The 26156-nt window shown below is 44.0% G+C and overlaps 1 protein-coding gene across 11 annotated transcripts in view; it reads right to left on the reverse strand.

Annotated features, from left to right (window-relative positions):
• Positions 1 to 26156, reverse strand: part of NAV3 (neuron navigator 3) — a 1127960-nt gene that overhangs the window by 148947 nt on the left and 952857 nt on the right. For 9 of the 11 annotated variants that reach the window (XM_063927407.1, XM_063927399.1, XM_063927404.1 and 6 more), the window contains 5 exons: positions 24766 to 25036; positions 23790 to 24483; positions 14972 to 15466; positions 10780 to 10842; positions 9175 to 9335 (listed from right to left, as the gene is read on the reverse strand). In XM_063927407.1, the coding sequence (XP_063783477.1) occupies positions 9175 to 9335; positions 10780 to 10842; positions 14972 to 15466; positions 23790 to 24483; positions 24766 to 25036 (1684 nt within the window). The remainder of the gene's footprint in view (positions 1 to 9174; positions 9336 to 10779; positions 10843 to 14971; positions 15467 to 23789; positions 24484 to 24765; positions 25037 to 26156) is intronic. The other 2 variants (XM_063927402.1, XM_063927409.1) reach the window with 1 other exon arrangement.

The raw sequence follows: 26156 nt of genomic DNA on the forward strand, positions 1-26156 counted from the left end.
CCGTCTCCGTGTCAATCATCTCTATTGCAAATTAGAGAAATGCGTCTTTGAAGTCAAGTCCATTCCGTTTCTAGGGTACATTGTGTCCGGTTCCGGACTAGAGATGGATCCTGAGAAATTACAAGCAATCCAGAATTGGCCGGTACCCTTAACCCTCAAAGGGGTCCAGAGGTTCTTAGGGTTCGCCAATTATTACCGAAAGTTTATACGAGACTTTTCCACCATTGTGGCGCCTATTACTGCTTTCACCAAGAAGGGTGCTAACCCGTCCAAGTGGTCTGAAGAAGCCATGCAAGCTTTTCATCTTTTAAAACAGAGGTTCATCTCTGCGCCTGTCCTGAAATAGCCTGACATCGACTCTCCTTTCATCCTAGAGGTGGATGCCTCCTCCGTTGGAGTAGGAGCGGTGTTATCTCAGAGGGCTAAAGATGGCCATTTACATCCTTGCAGTTTCTTCTCACGGAAGTTCTCCCCAGCGGAGCGCAACTATGCCATTGGCGACCAGGAGTTACTAGCCATCAAGCTCGCTCTAGAGGAGTGGAGATATCTGTTGGAGGGAGCTTCTCATTCAATCACCATCCTTACAGACCACAAGAACCTTCTATATCTGAAAGGCGCACAATGTCTCAACCCTCGTCAGGCCAGATGGGCACTTTTCTTTTCCAGGTTCGACTTTAAACTCCAGTTCTGTCCGGGCTCTCAGAATCGCAAGGCCGATGCCCTTTCCCGCTCATGGGAGCAAGAAAATGAGTCAGAGTCTTCAGACAAGCATCCTATTATAAGTCCGTTGGCATTCTCCACGGTAGGGATGGACTCTACGCCCCCATCAGGGAAAAGTTTTGTGAAGCCGACACTAAGGAAGAAGCTCATGCATTGGGCCCATGCTTCCCGCTTTGCCGGACATACAGGTATCCCTGTTGAAACCGCTAATCTTGAATCGGTTTCATTCCTCACTTCCTCCAACTCCGAAAGTCCAAACTCAACGAGGCGTTGAGTATGAAGTAGCCAAGATCCTGGACTCACGTCACCGTTACGGTCAACTTCAGTATCTTATTGACTGGAAGGGTTATGGCCCTGAGGAACGTTCATGGACCAATGCTTCTGATGTCCATGCTCCTGCCTTGGTCCGGAGATTCCATTCCAAGTTTCCTCAAAAGCCAAAGAAGTGTCCTGGGGCCACTCCTAAAGGGGGGGGTGCTGTCACGATCCGGGTATCTGGACGCCATTTCTTACCTATCAGATGCCTCCTAAGGCTGGCTCAGCGCTCCAGGACCGGATCCCATCTGTTATCCTGATGTGCACATTCCCGCATCCTCTCCTGTCTCTCTGGACGCAGTCACAGTAACGCCTTATACATCTGGCATGGAGTCTCCCGCGGCCTCCGCCGCCGTCCCTGAGCTTCTGCATTCAGAGTGGCGATTACGTCAGCCGCGGCCTCTGCTGTGTCCGCGTGGTCGGATGTGCATCTGTCAGCCTGGCGTCTCCTGTCTCCGGTGGCCGGCGCCGCCATTACTGTTTTCCAGACCACATGGATTACAATCCAAACTTCCCTCCAAGTGTCTGCATGGGCGCAGCCATCTTGGATTCTGTCAGCTGATCATTCCTACCAATCCGTTGTCAGTATTATTAATTTGCATAATTGCCTAGCCAATGCCTTCCTTGCTGCAGGTATAAATAGGTTGTGCCTGAGCAAGGAAGGCGTCAGTGCTTTGGTTGTCAAACCTAGTTCCAGTTTGTCTCTCTTCTGTGAATGTCTTTCAGGTTCCAGCTCCTGTCTCCAGACTTCTGCTATAGAGACCCGCACCAGCATTCCATCTGCGGTGTAGCCTGACTCTCCGATCCATTCTGGACTCACCTGTTTCCAGCTACAACATCACCTGCTTCCAGCTCAGCTTCCAGCAGTGTACAGCTTCTCTTAAAGGGCCGGTGTCCTTTCTGCAGTTTACCACTCTCCACCGGTATTATTATTTCTCCGCTCTCAAATTCTACATTTCATCTACATTGCATCGCTCTCAAGCTTTATTTATTATTTAACTGGTTCCAGCCAGTATCCACTCCGTGCCAACACCTGTCTGGTTCTAACCAGTACCCACAGCAGCATTTTATCTACAGCAGTCCAGCTTTCCCTGGAACACCAGCTGGTACGACCCTGGGCTTTCCTCATTGCTACAGTTGAGCCTGGTAAGGACTTTCCAACTTGCAGATAATAAGAACTGTCTCATACCACCAGAGCCCTGTGGCCCCTGCCACCCTGTAGTACCCAGGAACTGTATTATTATTTCTCTGCTGATTTTTATGTTACTTTTTACTGCTACTGTGATGCATGGAGTTTGTCATAAATAAATATCATTGACTTTTACTCAAGTTGTCGTGGTCACGCCTTCGGGCGGTTTCTCTTCATGTTACTTACATGTCCAGGGGTCTGATACAACCTCCCAGGTTCCGGTACATCTCAGCCCCTACAACTGAGGCTGCCTTCCGTCAGCTCAGGCCCTCAGTTGTGACAGGCAGGGCCTGGTACTTGTAGTGACAGTCCTGTAGTGCAAAGCATAGATAAGCCTGGTGAGGCGACCAGATCGGAATGTGAAGGTACGCATCCTTGATATCCATAGACACTAGGAATTCCCCCTCATCCAGACCTGAGATCACCGCTCTCAGAGACTTCATCTTGAAGTACGGGTTCAGTGATTTTAGATTTAAAATCGGCCTTACTGAACCGTCCGGTTTCGGTACCACAAACAAGTTGGATTAATATCCCTTGTTTTGGAGATGAGATGGAACTGGAACAATGACCTGAGTCTGTACCAGTTTTTGAATGGCATCCTGTAATGTTATACTTGCCTCTTGTGAAACTGGTAAGCCTGATTTGAATAATCTGTGAGGTGGAAGCTCTTGGAACTCCAGTCTGTAGCCCTGGGAAATAAGATCTATGACCCAGAGATCCTGGCATGTTTTTATCCAGAAGGGACTGAAATTTTTTAGTCGGGCTCCCCACCTGCCAGTCTTCAAGGCCTCGCGGTCCACCGTCATGCAGAAGGTTTTGAGGAAGCAGAACTGGAGCTCTGTTCCGGAGAACCGGCAGTTGCTGGTTTGCGTGGTTTACCTCTAGCACCTCTGTTGGCAGAAGAAGATCCTCTGACTTTGCCCTTAAACTTGGCAGTCCGAAAGGACTGTAGAGTACTTCCTGAATAGGTCTTCCTGGTGAGGGGAGCTGCAGAAGGAAGTTATGTGGACTTACCCGCAGTAGCTTTGGAGATCCATTTGTCTAGTTAATCTCCAAATAAGGCCTCTCCTGTGAAGGGTAGGCCTTCCACACCTTTCCTGGAGTTCGCGTCTGTAGTCCACTGGCGTAACCATAAGCCCCTGCGTGCTGACACTGCCACTGCAATGGTGCATGCATTAAGCAAACCTACTTCTTTTATGGCTTCCACCATAAAGTTCGCAGAGTCCTGTATATGTTGCAGGATTAACACAATCTCCCCCATAGATAAGGAATCCAACCCTTCAATAAGGTTACCCGACCATTTAGCAATGGTTTTAGTAATCCACGCACATGCTATAGTGAGTCTCTGAGCCACCTCAGCAGCTGTGTACAAGGATTTGAGTGTAGTCTCAATCTTACGATCAGCTGTGTCTTTCAGGGAGGCTGCACCAGGGACGGGTAACACAATCTTCCGTGACAACCTGGACACAGATGCATCCACTACCGGTGGACTTTCCCATTTTTTCCTACCCTCAGGAGGGTTATCGAGATTAACCTACAGTTCTTCAAACAGGAGGGCAGATGTATTAACCTGGAGAAGGCATTAGGAAGTGATAAACCAGTGATATGTGCAAGGTGATAAATGAACCAGCCAATCAGCTCCAATATGTAAATCAACAGTTAGGAGCTGATTGGCTGGGGTGTTTATCACCTTGCACTTATCACTGGTTTATCACTTACTTATGCCTTCTCCAGGTTAATACATCTGCCCCAGGGTATTCAATTCCTTTGACACAGGAAAAGTGACTGAGGACTTCTTTTTTACATTAAAATAAGATTCCTCACACTCCTCTATCACTTTATCAGGAATTTGTAACACCTCTCTGATAACTTCAATAAGAGCCTCTGGGGGTCATTCCGACCCGATTGCAGCATGCTTTCGTTTGCACAGCTGCGACCGGGTCACTACTACGCACGCGCGTCGTTGCAATGACGCTGGCAGCGGAAAAAGCTGTCGCAGCGGCGATCACAAGAAGATTGACTGCAGGAAGGCCTTCCGGGGCATCAACTGACCATTGGAGACCGTTTTCAGGTAGTGGTAAGAAAAACGCAGGTGTGTCCAGGCGAATGGAGGGCGGATGTCTGACGTCAAAGCCGAGCCCATCATCGCTGGATCCGTCGCACAGGGTAAGTATGTCCAGGGCTGGTCTTGTTTTGCAGGAAACTTTTTTAGCATAGCAGGGCTGCACAAGCGATCGCAGCCCTGCTATGCTAAAATACACTCCCCCATAGGCGGAGACTAGTTGATCGCACCAGCAGCAAAAAGTTGCTTGGTGCGATCAACTCGGAATAACGGCTTCTATTCCCTGTGACAGAGCAGCATCCCCCCCCCCCTTCTGAATCAACCTCCCCCTTCTCCAAGTCTGACCCCTCAGAGTCAGACTGCAGGATATAGGCCAGACTTTTTTTTGGTGGACAAGGGACTGTCATAATCGCATCCAGAGACTGTCTTAAGTATTGCATCTCTTTCTCATTACGGGACAATTTATGAGAGATATTGGAAATAATTCCTTTGATGGAATCCAGCCATGCTGGTTCAGCCCCGCTGGCCTGAGAAGGTGCACTACACTGAATACATTGAAACACACTCTTTGCCTGACATATTGTAAATGTGACAGCACACACACACAGGAAAGGTTAAAAGCACAATTAACCCACAAAGAGCCCTTCCAGGGTGACACAGAGGTATTTGGAGCCAGCACACCGCGCCCTTATTGCTAATGCCAAGCTTAGCCGGGTCGCAGACTAAGTACCCAGATTGGGGACATAGTACACTAATAATCACTCCCCCCCCCCCCCCCCCGTTATGACCCCCTGGTACCGCTGAGGTAATCTGGAGTTACACCGGAGGAGCTGCGCGTCCCTTTCAGTCAGCGTCTGTGTCCACGTCAGAAGGAAAATGGCGCTGGTGAACTGCTGGATATACTGGCTGAGGTAATTTGTGCTTAAAATGGAAAAAGAACCATTTTAATGCTTTGTTTGCCAGTGTGTGCACTGTGTACAGTGTATTGAGACTGAGTCTGGCGACGCATTCTGCCCTGGTTAGAAGCCGTGCGTTTCCATCGTTTCCATACCCTCATGCCGCCATAATGGCCGGCGACCCGCTAACTGGGATGCCGGCTTAGTACTCACCACTCTTCTGTCTTCTGGCTCTGTTAGGGGTGGCAACGTGCTGCAGGAATGTACGCTCGCCGTGGTGGAGCCTGCGAATAGTTCCCTCAGGAGTTAGTGTCCTGTCAGCGGGGAACGGGACTATTAACCCTTCAAGAGGCTGGCCTGTTCCACCCCCCTAAGTCCCATGAAGCAGGCAGGCTGGTGCCATCCAGTCCTGCCTGAAAATAACAAACAGAAAAATAAATGCAGAAAACTCTTCAGGAGCTTCCATAAACGTGACCGGCTCCTCGGGGCATTTTCTAAACTGAGTCTGGTGGGAGGGGCATAGAGGGAGGAGCCAGCCCACACTTTCAAATTCTTAAAGTGCCCATGGCTCCTAGTGGACCCGTCTATGGCCCTCATTCCGAGTTGTTCGCTCGCTAGCTGCTTTTAGCAGCATTGCAAATGCTAGGCCGCTGCCCTATGGGAGTGTATCTTAGCTTAGCAGAATAGCGAACGAAAGATTAGCAGAACTGCTACTAAATAATTCTTTGCAGTTTCTGAGTAGCTCCAGACCTACTCCTAGATTGCGATCACCTCAGTCCGTTTAGTTCCTGGTTTGACGTCACAAACACGCCCTGCGTTCGTCCAGCCACTCCCACGTTTCTCCAGCCACTCCTGCGTTTTTACCTGGCACACCTGCGTTTTTTAGCACACTCCCTGAAAACGGCCAGTTTCCGCCCAGAAACACCCACTTCCTGTCAATCACACTACGATCACTCGAGCGAAGAAAAAACGTTGCTCGAGCTTGTGTAAATCTACTACGTTTTGTGTTAAATTACTGAACACATGCGTGCTGCGTACCATGCGCATGCGCATTTTCCACCTAATCACTCCGTTGCGAAAAACGACAACGAGCGAACAACTCGGAATGAGCACCTATACCCCATGGTACTAAATGGATCCCCAGTATCCTCTAGAACATAAGAGAAAGTTAGAATAATACTGTCTTTACGGGAGGACTATGGCTCCCAGCAAGACTTCCCCATGCCGTTACTTGGGGAACAACAAGTACCAGCATGCAGGGCATTAAGTGTTTGCTGGTACCTATAGTCCCCTTGTAAAAGAAATATAAAAAAAAACCTATCAGACACACACATTGTAGGGGTCTGGGACTCCAGGTCGACAACAAAAAGGTCGACACACCTTAGGTCGACATGGACAAAAGGTTGACAGGAACAAGGTCGACATAGAAAAAGGTCGACATGGTTTTTTTTTTTTTTTTTTTCGTTTTCTTCGTAGAGTGACCGGGAACCCCAATTAGTGCACCGTGTACCCTCGCATGGCTCGCTCTGCTCGCCATGCTTTGGGCATGGTGCCTTCTCTCCGCTCCACTCGGCACAGATTACCGTTCCAATCGTAGTCCACGTATATCGTTAAGTATGAAAAGGTTCCAAAAAAGAAAAAAATTGTGAAAAACTCATGTCGACCTTTTTCCATGTCGACCTTGTTCCTGTCGACCTTTTGTCCATGTCGACCTAAGGTGTGTCGACCAATTGGCATCGACCTAAGGTGTGTCGACCTTTTTGTTGTCGACCTGGAGTCCGGATACCCATTGTAGACAGTACAATATTAATAAACACACTCACATACACTAATTTTATCCCTGCTGCCGCTCGTTTCACTAGTAGGATCTGCTACATGAGCGGGGTAAAAAATTCATACTCACCTACCCTTTGTGCTGGTCTGTCCACTTCTCCATGTAGACATCCCAGGGCTTTAAAAATAAAAAAAGGGTGACCCGAACCAATCAGGACACAGAGGAGCTATATGTGTATGCACGTATATCTCGTATTCGAAAATGATGGAACCACCGTGGTTTCTGCCATTTGCAGAGTCAGCAGCCGCTACCATGAGAACAGGCCACTGATTTGCTGTGAGTGCCAGGCTGCTGTTGATTGACAGTCAGGTTACTCAAAGCCAATCAGTGGTCTGTTTCAACGGTAGCAGTTGCTGATATACTGGCAACTCTGCAAATGACAGAGTTCTGTCATTTGCGAGAAAAGGAGCTATATGTGTATACACATACAGCTCCTCTATGGCTGGATTGATTTGGGTCACAATTTTTTTCGATTTTTTAAAGCCCTTGGATGCCTACATGGAGAAGTGGACCAACCAGCGCAAGGGTAGGTGAGTATGTATTTTTTTAAAACCCTCCCATATAGCAGATTCTACTGGACAAGTGGACTGAGTGACACCAGGGGCAAGGTGAGTATACAGATATGTCCTTTGTCATCTTACCTGTGGCAGCAGGTATTCCCAGCATGTTTGTGGTGATTAGTGTGCTGCATTCAAACCAGCAATCCATAGGATTGCATGGTGCACATGCTCCAGCAACTGTCGCGTGTGGGCGCGAATAGTCGCACCTGTGATGCGTATGCACGCAGCATGTAAGATGACAGAGGACACATCTATATATGAGTGTGTGTGTGTTTTAAAGTTGTACTGTCTACGGTGTGTGTTGTTGTTTTAATATTTCTTTCACAGGGGGACTATAGGTATCAGTGGGTCCTTATTGCCTCGAATGCTGGGTACTTGTGGCTCTCCAAGTACTGGCATATGGTGGAGGCTTGCTGGGACATGTAGTCCTCCTGTAAAAAAGAATATTATTCTAACTTTACAAAATTGCTATTAACTTCGCACCAACTACCCAGGGGTGATGAGATAGCCCTGTGTGATCCTCGGGAGGGGTGACCCCTTTATTGGGAGGTCACCACTTTCTGAGGAATCCCAGGGATGGGATAACTAGTTGAGGGGGGACAAACACTTTGGCCAGGGGATTCCATCAATCTATGTCGCCACCTAGTAAGAGCCCAGGGCTGGTCCTGGAAATATGGGGACCCCTATGCATTTCCAGCACCAGAACTGGCTCAAGAGCCCATTGCTGGTTCACTGAAATTCAGGGTACCCTCACACCATCATACCCCACCCCCACGCCGTATTTCTTAAACCAGGACTGGTTCACTTTTCCTAAAATTAACTCTTACCTTCACTTAAAACACAAAAGCCTGCACAGATCTTACTGATCCATGCTGGCTTCGCAACAAGCCGGCTGCTTTATCGCATATGAATTCACACCTCCCAACATGCCACAAAGCAACTAGATACACCATCGAAAGGCAATATGCAAGCCAACGTGATTGTTAGTAAATGTGCGATTTGCTGCGCAAAATGTTCCATCGATAAGGGGCGATCACAAATCGCAGCCCAACATGATTATTAGTAAATTTATGCCCAGGTGTCGTGAGTAACCATAGGGTTGTGCAGCATGGCAGTGGGAACTGAAACTCTGGTGCCATGTTTTCTGCATATGTGATGGCAGTCGCAGCCATGTACTGGTTTTGGTTTTAGTTCATCATCCTGTTTTTATTTTGGCAAAACCACCCTCAAGTGTTTTGGTTCGAATTCAGTTTTTGGTTTGGTTAAAATTCGATAAAAACAAAAAAGTATATAAATCGATAATCATTCATTTAAAAAAAACAATAAAAAAATAAATAAATAAAAGCTGCTAAAATCATGTAATTTTTGCAATCCAAAACCCTGAAATTTGGAACAGCAGGAAGATCCAAACTGGCACTTTGATCGTATCTCCTCTGGAGATCCGTCTCAGATTTTGTTTCAGTTTGGATCCACAAAAAATGAATCGATTTGGATTTCTGGAGAACCGAACCACACAAATGAATGTTACCAATAAACTTTAATGCACAAACAAAAAGTACTGGAATAAAAGCATTGGGAAGTACTGTATTATCCCTCACCCAAATTGGAGTAGTGATATTTCCCACTGGCAGAGGAGGACATGCCTGATGGGGAGACAACAGGAGATTGGCTGCATGTATCTTGTAGGCCTCCTGTAGAGTGAGAACGCAACCACTCTTTACCCTCCTCCTGGCTGGCCTGGCGAGATGAGGGAGTATACCTACAACAAATATAGCATGTTTCTGTTAATACATTTACATATAGTACACAATCTAGTGCAATTTCTGAACTCATGGAATTAAAATAAAGCCACATCTAAGAATATATGGTGGTTACAAAGTGAAACTGCAGGGAATAATCACTGCAAGTCAAGATTCAATTAGGTATTTTTTATTTTATTTTTAATATGCAATACTAAATGATTGTTATTTGTTATATCTTCCATCTACAGTGCCTTAATACACACATACAGTATAATGACTGCAGTGAGGTGCGGTGAGGGCAATGGCTGGGGAGGCACGGGCTAGTATCAGAGCCAGATTTACACAAATATGATTTGGTGGTGAGTTTTGACTATACAAATGATTAGTAAAATGTAACTGTAATGGCGTTAATTTATTTAGGTGGAAGTCTCCATTTATTTGATAATGGAATGTGTGCTCTGCTGAAGAACATCTCCAGACTGGGAACAATTAACAGCTGATGTATCCAGGAAATAGCAGCTGATGGCGTATGTATTTGTTAGCCGTTAAGTATTAATTAGTTGCTGGAGGCCATCATTTCACAGATTTTATCTGCACGCCATTAAACCTGAGCATAAAACAGCCAGAAATGACACGCCACAGTAAACAGTAGAAATGCAGATGTTTAACGTCAAAATGAATCCTTTTTTTTATTCACACCAGTAGTCCTCAGAGACACACTGTGACACCTCTGCCTTGGTAACAAAAGTACAGCATTATAGTACATATGACATGACATCATTTTACAGACATTTATAACAGTACATGAAAGTTGTAAACAAAGGACTAGAAAGAAGATACATAAGTAGAAACAAATATAAAAGCAGCTAATGGGAAGTCAAGATGTGTTAGTATCTGTCTGGAAAAAAGAAACATGTCGTCCAGCTATATTATTGTAATTTACAGGTAAAGGCACCATTAGTTTATTTCTTTGTTGCTTTTCACTGTTATACATAATTCAATTAAAAACTGTCAGTGTGAAATGTTGGGTCTATAAGCCGCAATCTTGAGATACAGTAGCAACACCAAGGACAAGTAGTTACTGGTGGGTCTACATTAGTCCGGAGTGTATTGCCACATGCTGCATTCACAGAGCCATGGCTGTGACTTATATAGAGACCTGTGATGGATGCACTAACTATTTATTGTCCCATCTCCGCTGGGGGGGGCGATGAATATAGATTATGAAGTATTTCTCATAAGGACAGAAATGACTTTAGGAACACGGGCAGGGCAATACACATACAGGCCAATGTAAAATTGCCCCCAAACTATGGATATTGAGGCCAATATGCTGCATATTTAGAGGAAACATAGAGCATGATCAGCACCAAACGAAGAGAGAAATTGAATAGACTAACAGAAAGCGCGAGACACCCAAGATGTACTAAGGCAGCAGTCATGCGCAAGTAAGATTTATACCTTAGTCCCTTTTTGGGCAGGGTGTTTCGGTCAAGTTGCAAACTGTTAAGATAAAGATAACCCCTACAAACAAGACAAAAACCATTAGGAGAAAAATACAATATAGAGCAAAATAAAGCAAGATTCTAATAAAAAAAATAATTTCAATATAAACAAAAGAACATTAGACGTGGTTGTCCCACTATTTCTCACTATCCCCTTTCCCTACATGAAGAACCCAAGGCTTTTGTTTCCTTGAACTGCCAAGCAGAGCCATAACTAGACTATTTGGAGCTCTGTGTCAGAAAGAGAATTGGCGCCTCTCACACCCATTTTTCCAATAGGAACACCAGGCGCATGCGCTCGTGGGGAAGAGGCATAACAAAATTGATCCCAGAGAAAGCCCATGCTATAATGCCCCTTCCCACATTTTATATTATATGAACAAATCCTCTTTATACCACATTTATGCACTTAACTTGAGAGCTTGGTGTTATTTAGTTACAGTACCCTTTACTAAATAACATATTTCAATATACTGCCATACCCAGGAGTCAAACCCACAACCTGTTGCATTCCAGTCAAACACCCTACTCATTGAGCTATTTGACAGAATAACAGGAGCTCTCAAGTTAAGTTCATGTTGTATAGGTAATAGCAATGGAAGGGGTGGGGGAAGGAGACGGACAGTAAGGAGATGCTGGGCTTCAAAAAGGGGGAAAGCTACCAGTGAAAGTAATTAACACAGATAATTGTCAAGTGCTGCCAGCAGCCCCCTACCCTGCAATGCTATGTGCAGTGGCACACTTCACACCACCCTCGCTACAGCTCTGCTGCCAAGTCTGCTGTATAGAGACTAAGCACAGAAGAGTAGACGGGGCCTGGGGGAAAGCAGCACTTACTGTAATAGTACATGTGCTGCAAAGTCCCTATATTTCTTGATGTTTTCCACAAAAAGGATGATAAAGGCAGCGTCCATAACACTTGATGAGAGTAGTAGGGGAATAATATAAAATATTCATATAAAAGTGTTAAGCTGGCTACACACCTTTGTGATCACTTGGCTGATCCAGTTAAAGGCTCCTGATATGCCCTACCGATCTGACAGTTGCAGGAGCACTGCAAGAGCTAGCTAATGCTCCTGCATACACACCTATATGATCACACTGTAGAGCCAATCAGCCGATACCTGTAATAGGTCTGACGACTGTATAGGTGTATTTCCAGCTCAACAGTTTTATATACTGATGCATTTATACATTTTTTACTTATATTGCTAATGTATAGTACTCTAAAATAGGTTTCTCATAGTGGGAATTTGCAACTTTATTATTGTTATCTTTTAGTTACTGGGTGCAACAATGGGTCCCCAGCTTCGTACACACTAAACATAAATACTCACAAAAAATCTGTATGAAGCTGGATTTTGTAACCAGTGCCACTCCAGTAATGTCATGGCTTGACTAAGGCCCTCATTCCAAGTTGATCGCTCGCTAGCTACTTTTAGCAGCCGTGCAAATGCATAGTCGCCGCCCACGGGGGAATATATTTTCGCTTTGCAAGTGTGCGATCGCATGTGCAGCCGAGCGGTACAAAAACATTTTGTGCAAAACAAGACCAGCCCTGTAGTTACTTATCCTGTGCGATGATTCTAGCGTCGGAGGTCCCAGAATTGACAACAGATACCCACCCAGCAAACGCCTGGTCACGTCTGCGTTTCCCCTACCACTCCCAGAAAACGGTCAGTTGACACCCATAAACGCCCTATTCCTGTTAATCTCCTTGCGATCGGCTGTGCGAATGGAATCGTCGCTAGAAGCATTGCACAGCAACGCTGCTGTTGTACCCATACGAAGCGGTGCATACCCATGCGCAGTTTTGCCGTGTTTTTACCTGAAGCATTGTTTTTACCAGAAGCATTGCACAGCAACGATGCTGTTTGTACCCGTACGACGCGGTGCATATGCATGCGCAGTTTTGCCGTGTTTTTACCTGATCGCTGCACTGCGAAAATCGGCAGCATGCGATCAACTCGGAATGACCCCCTAAATACACAGGTATATGTGCATTTCTGCTTAGCACATACAAATGTGTGCCAGTAAATACTGCAGACATTCAGTTCACTTTAATTAGATTTCCCCCAGGTTGCAGCAGCTTTGTAATTATTTGCATTTCTAAATAAAAACAAAATATTGGCTTTTACAAAAACACAGAACTAAGTGCCTAGGACTCCTGGCCCAATTAAAGGAGGGCTAATTGTTATTTGGTCAGTGTTATCCTTTATACTTCCTTCTCAGTGCTGTGCACACTGTATGAATATGCTAAAGCAAAAACACTTTTACATCTATTAATCTGAATTAAGGGTTGGTATAAAGAAATCATAAAATGTGGGCCAGCAATATAAAAGGCAAAAAACACTTTAGAACTTTGTACAGCCACAATTTCTCCTCTGTAGAGAAATCAATTAGAGTCTCAATTAAACGTCATTACATGTGACAATTTTTCCCCACAACATGGCCATTTAGGCACATAATATAACCCTTTTAACTTATCAGACTGTTTGTGTTACACTGATGTGAGAGGAAAGATAATGGTAATGATAAATATTGCATGAATATCAAATAATGATTATGTAAGGGAAATCAAATTAGAAGGCAATGTGTTTCTGTAGCGTGGATCGTACCTGGGGAAATAAACATGTTGGTTTAAATTTCACTGACTTTATATTTTGCAACCATTACACCTGTACATACTGTTAGGTCATCTACATAATTAGTATTGGTTTTCCTCTATCTGTGATTTTTGTTTTCCAAGCTTACTGTATATAACATATTTGAGCAGAACATTATTATTATGAGCTGAGTTGCACAGTTGGGTTATGGAAGTTTACAGTCCCCAATTCAGCTTTGAGCTCTCAATAACAGTACTGATACCATTCACTGATACATAGTATGACTTAGCATACAGAAAGGTTTGATCATTTGAACAATGAGTGCTTAATCTACACTGGTTCAGAAAGTAGTGGTGCACTAATAAGAAGGGACCCATGGAGAAAAACACAAGTATCTAATAGTGCCCTACATTAGAAGGGATGGACTGATTAATAAACGGGACATACCAGATTCTCTTTAATCCTAGTTCTTTATCTAGTGACCATTAAACTGGTACATCTCTCATTTGAAACAGTCATTCATTTGCAAAACATCCTAATTGCACTGATTATTTGCAGACTAATAAGTCCTACCGAAGGCTGGCATTATAAGCATGAAGGCCATTTAACCATAAGAGGTTTTGAGTGTTGCCTCTTTAATAATGTGTTGGTAGTTTCTACTTTAAGGTAGTTCACCATCATTTTAGCAGCCAATAGAAGACAAATGGGGGAGGAGTTTTTGGAGTTGATAGTGGTATGAGGCAAAGTAACTGCCTCTTTGTTCCTGTTTTCTCTCCCTTCCACACTTTGTGTGGTTTGTTAGTTGTGGCGGTAAAGAACGGTAGTTTGTTTTTTTTAGGTAAAGTTTTAGGCTTAGTGCGCGTGCTCTCCAGTCCGTTCTTTAGTCCTGCGGCCCATAAACTGTAAAAATGTAAATTATTATTTGTCAATAAACAAAATTAGACAATGTTTAAACACCGGCACTGTTGTCTGTGTTTTACTGCGCATTTCAATGGTAAACATTTGGTACACCCCAAAACTAGCATTGTGAACTTATATTTCATAAAGTTATATATAGTTTGTCCTGAAGAAAAATTTTATATAAATTTATTGCTTACATTACTAAGTGTAAGTTGGATTCAGACAACAGTCAGTTCACATTTTGCACCACTGGTCGACCATCTGCAGAAAAGGACCATATCCTTCTTTCTTGTGGTCAGAATGGGGCACACGTTGTGCGAACACCTCCTCATCTTAATTTGTCTGCACGTATCCAACCCACCCACCCTTTTTTGCACCTAAAATGGCATGTCTAAAGATGTACAAGACCTTTTAGCATCTACAGTTTGTGCAATTGAGAAAAACAGAATTTGGAGAGAAGAAAAGGCACAAACTGCATTTGTGGACAACTGTACATGATCCCCAATATATGTACATAGTTTTGCTGTATTCACCCCATATACAATCTTTGAAAGTATGATAACACCTGAGGAAAGTGTTTATTTAGAGGCGTATAACACTAACATAAATCTGACATAAAATCTTGATGTAAAACATGCTCACCTTTCTGAGAGAGTTGATCTGACGCTACCAGTCCTCATTAGCATGCTTTGAAGCTCCTGTGTACTTGTGGTCAATCCAGATAGTGAACCATGATGACTGAGAGGTAAATCAATGGACTCTGAGCTGGTGTGTAGACTTGTCATGGACTGGTAGCTAGGAGTATCTTTACTTCCAGCAGAAGAGCTGCTGAGGTTTGCTGTCCACACTTGGCCACCTGATGTAAACGAATGAACCGATGCTGGGCTGGAGGCCAAGGAATGACCCAGGCTTATGACATCTGGCGTTAACTCATTGGCTTTGCTAAACAAAGGGCTGATGCTTCCACTTTGCCCTCCAGAGCTGCCCATGCTGCTAGTACCAGAGGAAGGGGAATCTAAACTACCCTGTCTGGCCAGAGAAGTGTTGCTAGGACTAGACATCACGGTAGTTGATTTTACACCATCACTACTCGAAGCAGCAGCAGAAGGTTTATTTCCTGTTTTTGTGCCAAACAATCTATAAAATAAGACAAGAATTATATAAACGTGCTTGCATGACGAGTAAGGCTGAGTGCTTATAGATGATAGCAATTTATATCTGCAGATCCAAAGAAACAATATAACCTAAAAAAAGTTATTGCTGACTGATTGCTGTGGTAAATTCAATGGCAGTATATCAAGTAAATAATAACAACAGTCTATTTTACAGGTAGAACGTTTACTTTTGCAGAGCTGTCAGCTCACCCTTTGCTCAGCACATCTACAGTATAACGTAACAAGAGCACATCTGTTTCTCATGTGGGGATTGGGATACAGTAACAGTGGACCCAATTTACTGAAATAGTTATGAATGACTGTTAGGTAATCAGAGATGGAACTACCACTGGTGCAGCAGGTGCATTGCACCGGGCCCCTGAGGACTAAGGGGCCTACTGCTGCCCAGACCAGCAATGAGTTATCCCCTGACCTACCCTGCAGACTACTTTGAGCAATGTCCCATGAATGGGTCAGTGCGGAGAGCAGGGTGGGCCCCACTGCCTGAGGTACCTGCCCCTTACATTAGGTAGGCAGGTCTGATCTTGTGTGTGACAGACTGATAGAGGAGTCCTGCCACCTATCAGCACTGATGATCACATCCACATTTTTTCTGATTCACTGCTGTCTGTGAATTAAAGGCAGCTCACAACAGGTGTAACTGGCACTGTCAGAGTCCGCCTGTCCGAGAGCCAAACTGAGGAAAGCACAAGGGATTGGAGCCCCTGTCACAGACACAACAGAGGCCGCTATATTTCTGCCCCCACCAAGGTACATGCCCCCTGTTTTCCGCAACATGAAGGACATTGTGCTTGCACCCGTCACCCACTATCACTCCGTGTCACCCATCACCCTCTGCCTCCCCCGCCTTACGCTGTCACCTTCTGCCTCTCTCTGTAACCCACTGCCATATTGGGGTGGAGGAGGGGGTTCAAATTATATTTTTGCATCTGGGCCCACCACTAACAAGTTCCGCCACTGTAGGTAATTATAAACTAGGATTAAGGATTTTGATAAGTGATTGGGAACCTTTTTGTAATTAGGATTAATTAAAAGGACTGACAAAAACCAAGGGCATGGAGTTCTGTTATATAAATCATTACATATGTTTAGCTGGTGTTAGTCAGTGGGAATGGTATTTAGATTGACATAGACTGGTGCTAGGCTGCAGAAAGCTGTTTAGCTGGTGTAAGGGTGACTGGTATCTATCTTACTAAGGAGTACTGCTGTTTAGCTGGTGTAAGGGTGACTGGTATCTATCTTAGTAAGGAGTACTGCTGTTTAGCTGGTGTAAGGGTGACTGGCATCTATCTTAGTAAGGAGTACTGCTGTTTAGCTGGTGTAAAGGTGACTGGCATCTATCTTAGTAAGGAGTACTGCTGTTTAGCTGGTGTAAGGGTGGCTGGTGTAAGGGTGACTGGCATCTATCTTAGTAATGAGTACTGCTGTTTAGCTGGTGTAAGGGTGACTGGCATCTATCTTAGTAAGGAGTACTGCTGTTTAGCTGGTGTAAGGGTGGCTGGTATCTACCTTATTAAGGAGTACTGCTGTTTAGCTGGTGTAAGGGTGACTGGTATCTATCTTAGTAAGGAGTACTGCTCTTTAGCTGGTGTAAGGGTGACTGGCATCTATCTTAGTAAGGAGTACTGCTGTTTAGCTGGTGTAAGGGTGGCTGGTATCAATCTTAGTAAGGAGTGCTGCTGTTTAGCTGTTGTAAGGGTGACTGGTATCTATCTTAGTAAGGAGTACTGCTGTTTAGCTGGTGTAAGGGTGGCTGGCATCTATCTTAGTAAGGAGTACTGCTGTTTAGCTGGTGTAAGGGTGGCTGGTATCTATCTATCTTAGGAGTACTGCTGTTTAGCTGGTGTAAGGGTGACTGGTATCTATCTTACTAAGGAGTACTGCTGTTTAGCTGGTGTAAGGGTGACTGGTATCTATCTTAGTAAGGAGTACTGCTGTTTAGCTGGTGTAAGGGTGACTGGCATCTATCTTAGTAAGGAGTACTGCTGTTTAGCTGGTGTAAGGGTGGCTGATATCTATCTTAGTAAGGAGTGCTGCTGTTTAGCTGTTGTAAGGGTGACTGGTATCTATCTTAGTAAGGAGTACTGCTGTTTAGCTGGTGTAAGGGTGGCTGGCATCTATCTTAGTAAGGAGTACTGCTGTTTAGCTGGTGTAAGGGTGGCTGGTGTAAGGGTGACTGGCATCTATCTTAGTAAGGAGTACTGCTGTTTAGCTGGTGTAAGGGTGGCTGGTATCTATCTTAGTAAGGAGTGCTGCTGTTTAGCTGGTGTAAGGGTGACTGGCATCTATCTTAGTAAGGAGTACTGCTGTTTAGCTGGTGTAAGGGTGGCTGGTATCTATCTTAGTAAGGAGTGCTGCTGTTTAGCTGGTGTAAGGGTGACTGGCATCTATCTTAGTAAGGAGTACTGCTGTTTAGCTGGTGTAAGGGTGGCTGGTATCTATCTTAGTAAGGAGTACTGCTGTTTAGCTGGTGTAAGGGTGGCTGGTATCTATCTTAGTAAGGAGTACTTTTGTTTAGCTGGTGTAAGGGTGACTGGCATCTATTTTAGTAAGGAGTACTGCTGTTTAGCTGGTGTAAGGGTGACTGGCATCTATCTTAGTAAGGAGTACTGCTGTTTAGCTGGTGTACGGGTGACTGGCATCTATCTTAGTAAGGAGTACTGCTGTTTAGCTGGTGTAAGGGTGGCTGATATCTATCTTAGTAAGGAGTACTGCTGTTTAGCTGGTGTAAGGGTGGCTGGTATCTATCTTAGTAAGGAGTACTGCTGTTTAGCTGGTGTAAGGGTGGTTGGCATCTATCTTAGTAAGGAGTGCTGCTGTTTAGCTGGTGTAAGGGTGACTGGCATCTATCTTAGTAAGGAGTACTGCTGTTTAGCTGGTGTAAGGGTGACTGGCATCTATCTTAGTAAGGAGTACTGCTGTTTAGCTGGTGTAAGCGTGGCTGGTATCTATCTTAGTAAGGAGTGCTGCTGTTTAGCTGGTGTAAGGGTGACTGGTATCTATCTTAGTAAGGAGTACTGCTGTTTAGCTGGTGTAAGGGTGGCTGGTATCTATCTTAGTAAGGAGTGCTGCTGTTTAGCTGGTGTAAGGGTGACTGGCATCTATCTTAGTAAGGAGTGCTGCTGTTTAGCTGGTGTAAGGGTGGCTGGTATCTATCTTAGTAAGGAGTGCTGCTGTTTAGCTGGTGTAAGGGTGACTGGTATCTATCTTAGTAAGGAGTACTGCTGTTTAGCTGGTGTATGGGGGGCTGGCATCTATCTTAGTAAGGAGTACTGCTGTTTAGCTGGTGTAAGGGTGGCTGGTATCTATCTTAGTAAGGAGTACTGCTGTTTAGCTGGTGTAAGGGTGGTTGGCATCTATCTTAGTAAGGAGTGCTGCTGTTTAGCTGGTGTAAGGGTGACTGGCATCTATCTTAGTAAGGAGTACTGCTGTTTAGCTGGTGTAAGGGTGACTGGCATCTATCTTAGTAAGGAGTACTGCTGTTTAGCTGGTGTAAGCGTGGCTGGTATCTATCTTAGTAAGGAGTGCTGCTGTTTAGCTGGTGTAAGGGTGACTGGTATCTATCTTAGTAAGGAGTACTGCTGTTTAGCTGGTGTAAGGGTGGCTGGTATCTATCTTAGTAAGGAGTGCTGCTGTTTAGCTGGTGTAAGGGTGACTGGCATCTATCTTAGTAAGGAGTGCTGCTGTTTAGCTGGTGTAAGGGTGGCTGGTATCTATCTTAGTAAGGAGTGCTGCTGTTTAGCTGGTGTAATGGTGACTGGTATCTATCTTAGTAAGGAGTACTGCTGTTTAGCTGGTGTATGGGGGGCTGGCATCTATCTTAGTAAGGAGTACTGCTGTTTAGCTGGTGTAAGGGTGGCTGGTATCTACCTTAGTAAGGAGTGCTGCTGTTTAGCTGGTGTAAGGGTGGCTGGTATCTATCTTAGTAAGGAGTACTGCTGTTTAGCTGGTGTAAGGGTGACTGGCATCTATCTTAGTAAGGAGTACTGCTGTTTAGCTGGTGTAAGGGTGGCTGGTATCTATCTTAGTAAGGAGTACTGCTGTTTAGCGGGTGTAAGGGTGACTGGCATCTATCTTAGTAAGGAGTGCTGCTGTTTAGCTGGTGTAAGGGTGACTGGCATCTATCTTAGTAAGGAGTACTGCTGTTTAGCTGGTGTAAGGGTGACTGGTATCTATCTTAGTAAGGAGTACTGCTGTTTAGCTGGTGTAAGGGTGACTGGTATCTATCTTAGTAAGGAGTACTGCTGTTTAGCTGGTGTAAGGGTGACTGGCATCTATCTTAGTAAGGAGTACTGCTGTTTAGCTGGTGTAAGGGTGGCCGGTATCTACCTTAGTAAGGAGTGCTGCTGTTTAGCTGGTGTAAGGGTGGCTGGCATCTATCGTAGTAAGGAGTACTGCTGTTTAGCTGGTGTAAGGGTGACTGGTATCTATCTTAGTAAGGAGTACTGCTGTTTAGCTGGTGTAAGGGTGGCTGGTATCTATCTTAGTAAGGAGTGAAGCTGTTTAGCTGGTGTAAGGGTGGCTGGTATCTATCTTAGTAAGGAGTGCTGCTGTTTAGCTGGTGTAAGGGTGACTGGCATCTATCTTAGTAAGGAGTGCTGCTGTTTAGCTGGTGTAAGGGTGGCTGGCATCTATCGTAGTAAGGAGTGCTGCTGTTTAGCTGGTGTAAGGGTGGCTGGTATCTATCTTAGTAAGGAGTGCTGCTGTTTAGCTGGTGTAAGGGTGACTGGCATCTATCTTAGTAAGGAGTGCTGCTGTTTAGCTGGTGTAAGGGTGGCTGGTATCTATCTTAGTAAGGAGTGCTGCTGTTTAGCTGGTGTAAGGGTGACTGGTATCTATCTTAGTAAGGAGTACTGCTGTTTAGCTGGTGTATGGGGGGCTGGCATCTATCTTAGTAAGGAGTACTGCTGTTTAGCTGGTGTAAGGGTGGCTGGTATCTACCTTAGTAAGGAGTGCTGCTGTTTAGCTGGTGTAAGGGTGGCTGGTATCTATCTTAGTAAGGAGTACTGCTGTTTAGCTGGTGCAAGGGTGACTGGCATCTATCTTAGTAAGGAGTACTGCTGTTTAGCTGGTGTAAGGGTGGCTGGTATCTATCTTAGTAAGGAGTACTGCTGTTTAGCGGGTGTAAGGGTGACTGGCATCTATCTTAGTAAGGAGTGCTGCTGTTTAGCTGGTGTAAGGGTGACTGGCATCTATCTTAGTAAGGAGTACTGCTGTTTAGCTGGTGTAAGGGTGGCTGGCATCTATCTTAGTAAGGAGTACTGCTGTTTAGCTGGTGTAAGGGTGACTGGTATCTATCTTAGTAAGGAGTACTGCTGTTTAGCTGGTGTAAGGGTGACTGGTATCTATCTTAGTAAGGAGTACTGCTGTTTAGCTGGTGTAAGGGTGACTGGCATCTATCTTAGTAAGGAGTACTGCTGTTTAGCTGGTGTAAGGGTGGCTGGTATCTACCTTAGTAAGGAGTGCTGCTGTTTAGCTGGTGTAAGGGTGGCTGGCATCTATCGTAGTAAGGAGTACTGCTGTTTAGCTGGTGTAAGGGTGACTGGTATCTATCTTAGTAAGGAGTACTGCTGTTTAGCTGGTGTAAGGGTGGCTGGTATCTATCTTAGTAAGGAGTGAAGCTGTTTAGCTGGTGTAAGGGTGGCTGGTATCTATCTTAGTAAGGAGTACTGCTGTTTAGCTGGTGTAAGGGTGACTGGTATCTATCTTAGTAAGGAGTGCTGCTGTTTAGCTGGTGTAAGGGTGACTGGCATCTATCTTAGTAAGGAGTGCTGCTGTTTAGCTGGTGTAAGGGTGGCTGGCATCTATCGTAGTAAGGAGTGCTGCTGTTTAGCTGGTGTAAGGGTGGCTGGCATCTATCGTAGTAAGGAGTGCTGCTGTTTAGCTGGTGTTAGGGTGACTGGCATCTATCTTAGTAAGGAGTACTGCTGTTTAGCTGTTGTAAGGGTGACTGGTATCTATCTTAGTAAGGAGTGATGCTGTTTAGCTGGTGTAAGGCTGACTGATATCTATCTTAGTAAGGATTACTGCTATTTAGCTGGTGTAAGGGTGGCTGGTATCAATCTTAGTAAGGAGTGCTGCTGTTTAGCTGGTGTAAGGGTGGCTGGCATCTATCTTAGTAAGGAGTGCTGCTGTTTAGCTGGTGTAAGGGTGACTGGCATCTATCTTAGTAAGGAGTACTGCTGTTTAGCTGGTGTAAGGGTGACTGATATCTATCTTAGTAAGGAGTGCTGCTGTTTAGCTGGTGTAAGGGTGACTGGCATCTATCTTAGTAAGGAGTACTGCTGTTTAGCTGGTGTAAGGGTGGCTGGTATCTATCTTAGTAAGGAGTACTGCTGTTTAGCTGGTGTAAGGGTGGCTGGTATCTATCTATCTTAGGAGTACTGCTGTTTAGCTGGTGTAAGGGTGACTGATATCTATCTTAGTAAGGAGTATTGCTGTTTAGACAAGGGAAATGCTGTTTACAGTCGCTGGTGTAAGGGGAAATGCTATTTAGCTGATGATAACAGAGACGCTGTTTAGCTGCAGTCAGTCGAGGGATGCAGGGATGCCGTTTAGCTGATGATAGTCAGGCTTGCTCACCTACATGTAGATGCCCACAAAGTGTAGTCACTATACAAATGGAGCCACGTAGACGCGCATGCGCCCTATTCACTTTGAATGAGAGCGTCTCTGTACGCTCTGCGGCGGGCCGAGATGCAGGCGCGACTAGGCACGCCGCTCGCCCCCGCCTACGATGCAGCAGCTCCACCTGTATACATACCACATAAATATTTGATTTTTACTATAAATCATTGATTTAGAAGCAACCGTTTTACATATAAACCCAACAACATGACATGCATCTATTATTTGTATATTTATTTACATGCTTTCTTCTATGCAAAACAAACTACTGTTCCTCAATAAACACCAGCCCCTAATGCACATCAATATATGTTATTGTTATGCTGATTTTTGAAAGGAATGTGCCAAACATGTCTGGTGAGCTAATCCTCACATACAATGATACTGGATAGTAAAATAACCATTTTTCATTAAGATATAAATCAATATTCTAACTCAATCTCTTACTGGTACAGAGAAACAAAAGAAAATATATCATACTGCAGAGAAATTATATTATTTTTAGATTGCATATCAAGGGTTCAGTGTAAAAGATGGAGAATATCCTCTCTTGTCCACAAGAGGGAGACAATTACATACTAAAACAGGACTAACTTCATTTTCAGACATCAGTAAACTAAATAAAACAGATACAGTATTTTGAAAAGCATGTTTAACATGACTTATAGTAATCTGCAGTAGGTGGGAAATGCTACAATGCACCAGCTCCTGATTTCATTGGTTCCTGAATAGGATAAATTGCACTGAAAGCAGTACTAGAGGAAAGCAGTATTAGAAGAAACATTAATACTGAATCCTGCCCCTAAGAGAAATGTTCTTGTGTTTATTAAACACAATGGTTATAATTGATAATTTATCTTTACTACATAAAGTATTGCTACATAAAAAAAACATACTTTACTTTATACTGTTGCTTTATCAGTTTTCATTTATTAAATTGTACTTTGCGGCAATAGCTCTACGTTTAGCAAATTCTTTAGTCTGAAACACATCTAAATGTGTTTACTTTTGTTGTGTTTTATTTTTCATATAAAATGTATGGTTCCTAAATAGCTGTCTAAAAGATTTTTTTTTCAGCACAGCCTTTTTGTGATGAATTCTTGGCCATGAAGCACTGAAATAGAGACAATTTCAATGTTTTGCCGACTGTCTTTTGTCATTTTATAATCATACATTTTGTTCACAAACATTCTTCTCACATTAAATCAAAACAATTAAATATAAAGCAACTAAATACTGTCTAGAAAATTTTTGTAGTCCCTGCCTTACAGGCTTCATCAAGCACAAAAGCTTCTCTAGCTTGTTGTTCTCAATATTTAAAGTGGGTTGGGTATTAAATCATGGCAGTTAAGATCCGGACAGAATACAAACACCAGGATCCTGACAGTCAGAATCCAGGCAGATTGTGGTAAGTATTTTTACCCTGCCCCTAATCCTACCCTTAACCCCAACCCACCCCACCTCTTGCCGCAGACTAATTCTAACCTCCCTTTCCCTCAGCCTAATCTTAACCATCCCCCTAGTGCCTAGCCCTAATAGAAAGGTAAGTACTTACCTTCGGGTTACATCAGAATTTTGACTGCCGGGATCCTGCTGTCGGTATATTTAACACTGAAATCAGATTTTGCACAACATATAATTAGTACTAATATTCTTACCTCCGGAATGTTGGCGAAGCAATATCGGGATATTTTGATCCTGGCTGCCTCAGGCCTTGAGTACCACAGGCGCTGGTTGATGTTGGGCTAGATTTAGGAGAACTTGATAGAGACACACTTTCTGAGTCTGACACTTTTTCCTTCTCCTTGTCTGTCTGATTGATTGTTATGGGACTGGAACGTTCTGATGCAATCTTTGAGGGCTCTCTCAGTTTGTTGCCTGCTGCACCAGCTGATTTGCTACTGACATTGGAGTCAATGCTACTGGTGCTTGATCTGTGTCCTCCCCTGCCTGGAATACCACTTGTATTGGACTTTGAAGGACGTGGTAAACTGCGGTACTGCAGGGTTGCTTTGGAGTTGGCTAGCAACACTCCATCATCTTGATTCTGTGACCCATCAAGACTAGTTTTCCTTCCATCACCTTTTCCCACAATTCCTGATGATTTAGGCATTTTCCCAAGAGTTGCTGAACCACTAGTAATGGTTACTCCACTTCCACTTATGTTAGAAGATCCAACCCCAGCCTTCTTAAATCCAAATGAGCCAGTAGCTGTTGGTCTTGCAATTCCAGAAGGTGGCTTTTTCCCTTCGTCACCACTGCTTTTTCCAGCATCTGATGGAGAGCGTTGAAGTGGACCACCTTTAAGTGGTGTTTTTACTTTCTCTGAAGCTTTTACATCATCTGTCTTTCCTGTTTAGAAATGAATAAAAGAAAGACATAATGTAATAAGGGGCCTTAGGGTACGGTATGACCAGTCAAATTAGTCCAAAACAGGCATGTCCTAAATTACAGCTCTAAACAGGTAGCCCTTAATCTGGTCCAGATAGGAGTCAGACTTTAAAAAAAAATTAAGTCTCTAAATTGTAATATAATACATTATTACTCTCTTTTTAAGTCACAAGATATAACGATAACACAAAATAATACTAATGGGCCATCATTCCAATAAATAGACATTTTATATATCAATACCTGGTGTTTTTAGAGAGCTACTTCCAGATTTATGTCTTGATGATGATGATGAGCTGATTTGAGCAGTCATTCCTCGCCTCCATGACCCAGTCTGCGAGATGGATAGAGATTTTTGTCCTGCTTTATCTGAGTCTTCGGAAAGTCCAGATGAATGCCCTTTCCATTTGCTGGTCTCAAGGCTGCAGTCATAGTCGTCATCTTGTTTTTTCAACTCATCATTGCACCATGGTTCAGTACCTGTCAAAGCACGTTTCTCAGCATCTGTTTTTAGCTGCAGGACATAGAAAATGATATTCAAATGCTTTCTTAATTAAATGTCAAGCATAAATATATTTACATATGTTACATTTTCTTCAGCATGATTAAGAACTGAAAAGAAAGTGAACTGCCAAAACTATAAGACCACAAATAGCACTTGGGAAAAGTGCAACATCTAGCTGACCAATACTGTGTACAGTGGGGGTCATTCCGAGTTGTTCGCTCGTTATTTTTTTGTCGCAATGGAGCGAATAGTCGCTAATGAGCATGTGCAATGTCCGCAGTGCGACTGCGCCAAGTAAATTTGCTATGCAGTTAGGTATTTTACTCACGGCATTACGAGGTTTTTTCTTTGTTCTGGTGATCGTAATGTGATTGACAGGAAGTGGGTGTTTATGGGCGGAAACAGGCCGTTTTATGGGAGTGTGTGAAAAAACGCTACCGTTTCAGGAAAAAACGCGGGAGTGGCTGGAGAAACGGAGGAGTGTCTGGGCGAATGCTGGGTGTGTTTGTGACGTCAAACCAGGAACGACAAGCACTGAACTGATCGCAGATGCCGAGTAAGTCTGGAGCTACTCAGAAACTGCTAAGAAGTGTCTATTCGCAATTCTGCTAATCTTTCGTTCGCAATTTTAATATGCTAAGATTCACTCCCAGTAGGCGGCGGCTTAGCGTGTGCAAAGCTGCTAAAAGCAGCTTGCGAGCGAACAACTCGGAATGACCCCCAGTATGTTCTGTTTACAGTACATATTCATTGAGTCAGGCAGCAGTGTACAGATAGAGCAGGCTTTATTCCACTATTTGTGGAAATTGACTGCATTGTTGGCAGCAACTGCTGAGTTACTGTAACTGTGGAATACATCTGTGCATGTACTGTAAGTGGTCATACTGAGAAACCTTCAGGTTTACTGTAGCATGCCATATTGCACCAATAGTAGCATAAACCCTGCTCCAGTTGTAATAAAAATCATCTGTCTTTCCTGTTTAGAAACGATTAAAAGAATGACATAATTTAACAATAAGGGGCCTTAGGGTACGGTATGACAAGTCAAATTAGTCCAAAACAGGCATGTCCTAAATTACAGCTCTAAACAGGTAGCCCTTAATCTACCCCAGATAAGAGTCAAACTTAA

The sequence above is a fragment of the Pseudophryne corroboree genome, chromosome 6 (genome assembly GCF_028390025.1).
Source record: "Pseudophryne corroboree isolate aPseCor3 chromosome 6, aPseCor3.hap2, whole genome shotgun sequence".
NCBI classification, from domain to species: domain Eukaryota; kingdom Metazoa; phylum Chordata; class Amphibia; order Anura; family Myobatrachidae; genus Pseudophryne; species Pseudophryne corroboree.